This window comes from Myzus persicae, unplaced genomic scaffold (assembly GCF_001856785.1).
Source record: "Myzus persicae strain clone G006 unplaced genomic scaffold, MPER_G0061.0, whole genome shotgun sequence".
In the NCBI taxonomy this organism is placed as follows: domain Eukaryota; kingdom Metazoa; phylum Arthropoda; class Insecta; order Hemiptera; family Aphididae; genus Myzus; species Myzus persicae.
This window is the reverse complement of record NW_019101203.1, coordinates 1-6,576: the sequence shown is the minus strand read 5'-3', so window position 1 is coordinate 6,576 and position 6,576 is coordinate 1. Positions and strand designations below refer to the sequence as shown.

Sequence of the window (6,576 nt, the reverse complement as noted above, 5' to 3'; positions counted from 1 at the left end):
AGCACGTAATCGGCCATTAAGCCTCTTTAAATAAAAATAATTATTCATGTGAAATAAAACAAAAAATCATTTATATAAGAAAACTTAATGTTTTCATTTATGTTATACAGTCCTAATCGTAACATGGTCCTTCGAGCCGGATATCGTTAGTGTTGTTCGTATTGTTTGTATTATTACCGTAGACGCGTAGACCGTAGTGCGTGGGCTCATATAAATCGTTTATGATCTAACTTTCTTAAGCTTATTCGAGTATTCGTCTATTTAGTGCGATAGCGAATACCAAATATCGTCCATTCGTATAAAAAATACGCATTTTTCGCATTTGTTTAATTTCGTTTTCGTGAGTGTTCAAATATTCACGGCAGTATTCGTGTGACCTTCGGGTTTTTACGCGGTCACCATCAAGTGTGTGCGTTTCGACTGCGCGTGTTATCGCGGTTATAAGATATATCGTCAAATCGTCGCGTCATTTAGTAAATCGCTTTATTTATATAGGTACCTATATTCTTTTCGATCGCGACCGCACGCGCGGATTATAATACGAATAATCGTTATTATTCTTTTACGACTCGATTGTCGTCGTCCGTCGTTTATCTTCGTCGCAGGCCTGAACAGTACATTAGTGTTTCTACTGTCGTTTCGTTTCTATTGTCCGGTGTTATATTTCAAATATCGTGAAAATAAACCGTTCGTGCACGCGTAGTGCTTATCATCGTCTTATCGTTTCGTTTCCGTAGTCCGACGTAAATAATATTATAGTGATAACTATTGTTTACGTTCGTGTAAACGTTGTGCGGTAATGTATTTATTCAAAATTATAAATTCGTGTAATTTTATAATACCAATCTCAGTACGAGTACGGAGTGTCGATGCAGCAGAAGAGTGGTTGGCGTGCACAGTCCAGGAAAACAGCATACAGGTTAGTCGCCAGTAGTTTCTTTATTTATTCTTGTACGATTTTCCTTTATAGCTCTTAGCGTCGTAGGTAGGGCTGCCTTCACTCGTAACGTTGTTCAAATTATTCGTAAAATGTCCGAAATAAGTACTCTGTTGTCTCGAAGGGGGCTACTTAAAGGCCAACTGACTCGTTTCAGTAACTTCGTTCAAGCCGCTCAAGCAACAGAAGATATAGACGTTACACAATTAAAATTGAGAAAAGAAAAAATAAATGAAGTTTGGCAAGATTTCGAAACAATCCAAACTTCTATAGAAGAGATTGGTGCTAATGAGGAAACCGAAAAATATAGAGCTAGTTTTGAAGACTTATATTTTGAAAGTGTCGCCGGTTGCGAAAATTTAATTATCAATCATACCAAAAAATCGTTGAATAATGATAGTAAAAAAAAATTGAAAGTAGTGAAATGAATGACAGTTCGGAAGCAAGTACCGTTTTGGCTAGTATGTCGAAATTTAAGCCGATGGTCAAATTAGCTCCCCTAGAAATACCAAATTTCACTGGCATTTATTCCGAATGGTCAGCTTTTCACGACATATTTTGCGCGTTAGTACATCAAAATTCTTCTCTCACTGATATACAAAAATTCTTTTATTTACGTTCGTCAGTATCTGGTGACGCACAAAAAACTATTCATTTCTTAGATACTACGTCAGATAATTATAAAATCGCGTGGGACGCTCTAATTTCGCGGTACAGTAATAAAAAACTCGCTGTACAACTTCATACGAAAAAGTTATTTGATTTAGAAAATATAAATAACGAATCGTCAACTGAGTTGCGTAAGCTCGTCGATGCGATTAACGGTCATATTAAGGCTCTCGCGTCGTTAGGCCAAAATCCAAAGGAATGGGGATCACTACTTTTACATCTTATTTCTATAAAACTGGACGCGAGCACATTAAGACAGTGGGAAATAGAATCATCGAAGTCGGAAGTAGCATCGGTAAATAAATTACTAGAATATTTAGAAAATCGGTGTCAAATACTAGAAGCCATAGAGGCGTCGGGAGGACTAAAAATAGTACAGCCTCAGCAGCGTCAATCTCAAAAAAATAGCTTCAAGTTTAAAAAATCAAGTGATCAATCGTCCTCATTTATCGTTACGGGAACTTTGAAATGCTATAACTGTGACGGCGCACATACTATTTATAAATGTCCAGCCCTATTAGCGTTTTCAATATCCGATCGCATAAAACGAATAAGTGAACTAAAGCTTTGTAAAATCTGTCTTCGAAGTCACATCGGGGAAAAATGTACTTCGCGGCGATGTGCCAAATGCATGAAAGCGCATAACAGTTTGTTACATCTACCCAAGTCTAAATCGAGCATGGCGGGCGGTTCCGAAAATGCAACGGCATCCCTAATAACAAGCACTGCAGCGAACGAATCAAAGGAGAAAAATGTGTCCAATCTCGAATCTATTAGTGCTCATTCGTCCCAACAAAGCTCAAATAAACAAATGTTATTATCAACCGCGGTCGTAATCATGAGGAACGCGCGCGGGGAATCGACAGCATGTCGTGTATTGCTAGACTCAGGATCCCAAAGTAATTTTATGTCCGAATCTATATCTCAAACGTTAAGATTAAACAAAACACGCGTATCATGTACAATAATCGGTATAAACGAATCAGCCCATAATGCATCGTATATGACATCGGCTAATATCGAATCGCGTGTGTCCAACTACAAGGTAAATATCGATTTTTACATATTACCGCGCTTAACTGGAAATATTCCGCTATCAAAAATCGACGTATCCAGATTTCAAATCCCGTCTGAATTTAAATTGGCTGATCCGTCTTATAGTGAGCCACAAAGAATCGACGCTATTTTAGGTTCGGAAGTATTTTATGGTTTATTACGTACAAATCAGTTTAAGCTTCCTCAGTCCAATTTAATTATGCAAGAAACATAACTGGGTTGGATTGTAGCTGGGTCAACACAAGCTCGTGAAGATATCAATAAAGCATCAACCGTCGCGTTATGCACAAGTTTATCGAAGCTCGAAGAACAAGTTTCAAAATTTTGGCACACAGAAGAAGTTGGTTCAAAAACAGCGTTCACATTGGAAGAAAAGGCATGCCGTGAACATTTTGAAAATACGGTACAGCGAGATGAACAAGGCAGGTTTGTTGTTCAGCAACCATTTCGAGACAAGATGAAAAAATTAGGTGATTCGAAGCCAACAGCTACGCGACGTTTCCACGCTATTGAGAAACGATTATTATCCAGCCCTCGGCTCAAAATCGAGTATTCGAAATTTATGAAAGAATATGAAGATTTGGAACATATGACTAGAGTTAAGCAATGTTCAAACATAAAAGAGAATTATTATTTACCACATCACGCAGTTTGGAGAGAGGACAGCGTAACTACTAAATTAAGAGTGGTATTCGATGCATCATGCAAGACTACATCGGGAGTCAGTTTAAATGACGTCTTGCTAAAGGGTCCCTGCATTCAAGAAGATCTTATAAATTTATTAACTCGTTTTCGTAAGCATAGATATGCAATGACCGCTGACATCTCCAAGATGTACCGCCGAATATGGGTCGCTCCAAATCACAGAACCTATCAACAAATAGTTTGGAGACCGGATCCCGATCAAGAATTGCAACAATTCCAGTTAAATACAATAACGTATGGCACAGTTCCTGCATCGTTTCTTGCAACCGCGTGCCTACATCGTTTGGCAGATGAAGAATCAAATTCGTATCCTGACGCTTGCAATGCAATTAAACAAGATTTTTACATGGACGATAACCTTGGCGGTGCCGATTCTCTGCAAGAGGCAATAACATTGCGTGACAATATCATAGGAGTGTTACTAAAGGGTGGATTCGATCTTAGAAAATGGACAGCCAGTGATCCCGAACTTCTTACCGGTCTTGCAAATAAAGAAAATGATCCGACATTAATCTTGGACTTATCCGAAAATTCAGCCAAAATTTTAGGTCTTCGATGGGATCCGTCAGGTGACGTTTTCAAGTATGAAGTGAAACTTTCGGAAAGAAAAACTATCGTTACCAAACGTCAAATACTAACGGAAATAGCTACTATATTTGACCCGCTGGGTCTAATTAGCCTTGTTGTTATTAAAGCCAAAATAAAAATGCAACGTTTGTGGGCGATGGGCATCGGATGGGATGAAACATTGCCAGAGGAGACAATGTTAGATTGGTACAAATTTCGTGAAAGTCTATTATTATTAAATAATTTATCTATACCAAGATGTATCGTAATTATTGGAGAAATTATAGATGTCCAAATACATGGATTTTCAGATGCGTCGATTGAAGCGTTTGGCGCTTGTTTGTATCTTATAACAACAAATAATCAAGGCAAGCGTTGCTCACGTCTAATTTGTGCTAAATCACGCGTAGCACCTCTAAAATCGATTTCGTTACCACGTCTAGAATTATGTGGAGCTGTCCTTTTGGCACGTTTAGCTGACAAAATAATTGCAAAATTAAAAATGAACATCAGTCAAAGGACATTCTGGACGGACTCTTCAATAGTTCTTGCTTGGATCTCTTCACCATCGGCGCAGTGGAAGACATTTGTCGCTCATAGAGTTGGGGAAATTCAAGAAATAACATCCATATTCGAATGGGCGCACGTGGATACCAAAGACAACCCGGCAGATATTATTTCCCGTGGACGAGACCCTCAAATGATTTTAAATGACAGTTTTTGGTGGGAAGGTCCTAATTGGCTTCAATGTAATTCATCCAAATGGCCGCATATAAACAAAAATCCAATCAACTTCAGCACAGTCGAAGAACGCCGAACAATTAGTTTGATTACATCTGAACAACCAAAATTACCATTTTTATCACGCTATTCAACTTGGAGTCGGCTTTTACGGGTAGTATCTTTATGTTTACGTTTTATTTATAACACTGCTCATCCCGATGACAAAAAAACGGGTCCTCTGCTGCCCTATGATTTGAATAATGCGATCAATCGCGTTATTTGATTTGTTCAAAGCAAGAATTGGTCTTGTGAAATTTCTGACTTAAGAAAAAACGGACAATGTTCTCCGAAAAGCAATATTTTTCGTTTACGTCCTTATCTGGACGAAAATAACATTATCAGAGTTGGAGGACGTTTAAAAAATGCAAGTCAGCTCGAGCAGTTTCAAAAAAATCCAATGCTTGTCCCTCCGAACAGTCCAATCGTTTACTTAATATTTCAGGATGCCCATGATGTATTATTACATGGTGGTCCGCAACTAATGTTGGCACATGTAAGGCAACGTTTTTGGCCCATAAATGGTCGAAATATAGCGCGGAAGGTTTCGTCCAAGTGCGTAAGATGTTTTCGCTTAAAGCCTACAATATTTCAACCTATAATGGGAAACTTACCCAAGCAAAGAATTGAACCTAGTCGTCCTTTTTCGGTCTGTGGTGTCGACTTCGCGGGACCTTTAATGATCAAAACAAGTTTGAGGCGAAATGCGGCTCTCAGCAAGGGCTATATTTGCGTGTTTATCTGCTTCGCAACAAAAGCAGTGCACATTGAACTGGTTGGAGATTTAACAAGTGCATCGTTTATAAGTGCATTAAGAAGATTTTCTGATCGAAAAGGAAAATGCTCGGATATTTATTCGGACAATGCAAAAAACTTTGTTGGAGCAAATCGTCAACTTCAAGAGTTGAGCAACTTGATTCATAGCGAAGAACATCAATCAAAAATTCAGAATGTATTATCTGAATCTTGTATCCGTTGGCACTCCTCGCTCACCTCATTTTGGAGGATTATGGGAGTCGGCAATAAAATCTATTAAACATCATTTATTTCGCGTTTTAGGCAACGCAAACTTTACATACGAAGAATTGAATACTATATTAATACGAGTGGAGGCATGCTTGAATTCACGACCTTTGGTACCTTTATCTTCCGATCCTTCAGATCTCGCCCCCTTAACTCCTGCTCATTTCCTTATTGGCGACTCTTTAACCGCTTTACCCGAAATTGAAGTATCATCAATACCAACCAATCGATTAACTAGATGGCGCAGAGTCATACAGGTTTCTCAGCAAATCTGGTCCCGTTGGAACCGCGAATATTTAACGCAACTTCAGGAACGTAAACGGTGGTCTATCGAAAAGGGTCCAAGGATAAAAATAGGTTCCATTGTTCTTGTGAAGGATGACAACGCCCCGCCTCTTCAGTGGAAGTTGGGCCTTGTTCAAGCTCTCCACGTGGATGCAGATGGTGACGGTGTTCCAAGGGTTGCTACCGTAAAGACTCTCAGTGGTATATATCGTCGTGCTATTCGGTATCTATGCCCACTTCCTTTCGAAGGTAATTGTGTTCCAAATGATCAAAAATAAATATGTAAACTTACACATTACAATTAAGTTTATATAAAATATATTATATGCTTGTTACTTTGTATAATATTATGTTATTTTGAAAAATTTTGTTATTTTATGATTTATTGAAATTACTATTTTGTTAAATGTACTGTATGTTAAAATTTTTTTGTTAAACAACCGTTTAAGGCGGGCGGTATGGTCGATCGTGATCGACGCTCGTCGCGATTTAAGATAAGGTGAGCGCTCTCGCCCTCCGACCAAACCAGACCCATCGTCTAGTTAGTCTACGCG

At 38.6% G+C, this 6,576-nt stretch overlaps 2 protein-coding genes across 2 annotated transcripts; both read left to right on the top strand.

Annotated features, from left to right (window-relative positions):
* Window positions 1–1,361: 1,361 nt before the first annotated feature.
* Window positions 1,362–4,940, top strand: LOC111028196. Its single transcript, XM_022306745.1, has 2 exons — window positions 1,362–2,823; window positions 2,893–4,940. The coding sequence occupies exons 1-2, from the start codon at window positions 1,362–1,364 to the stop codon at window positions 4,938–4,940; spliced, it is 3,510 nt and encodes a 1,169-aa protein (XP_022162437.1).
* A 724-nt stretch (window positions 4,941–5,664) lies between these two features.
* Window positions 5,665–6,300, top strand: LOC111028195. The gene has a single exon (XM_022306744.1). It carries the CDS (start codon window positions 5,665–5,667, stop codon window positions 6,298–6,300), a length of 636 nt encoding a protein of 211 aa, XP_022162436.1.
* Window positions 6,301–6,576: the final 276 nt, after the last annotated feature.

Excerpts from the sequence above, each read along its gene's own strand:
- LOC111028195 (XM_022306744.1), top strand. The coding sequence starts at position 5,665 with ATGTATTATCTGAATCTTGTATCCGTTGGCACTCCTCGCTCACCTCAT.
- LOC111028196 (XM_022306745.1), top strand. The coding sequence starts at position 1,362 with ATGAATGACAGTTCGGAAGCAAGTACCGTTTTGGCTAGTATGTCGAAA. Across the intron at positions 2,824-2,892 it reads AGTATTTTATGGTTTATTAC|CTGGGTCAACACAAGCTCGT; the intron begins GTACAAATCAGT and ends GTTGGATTGTAG.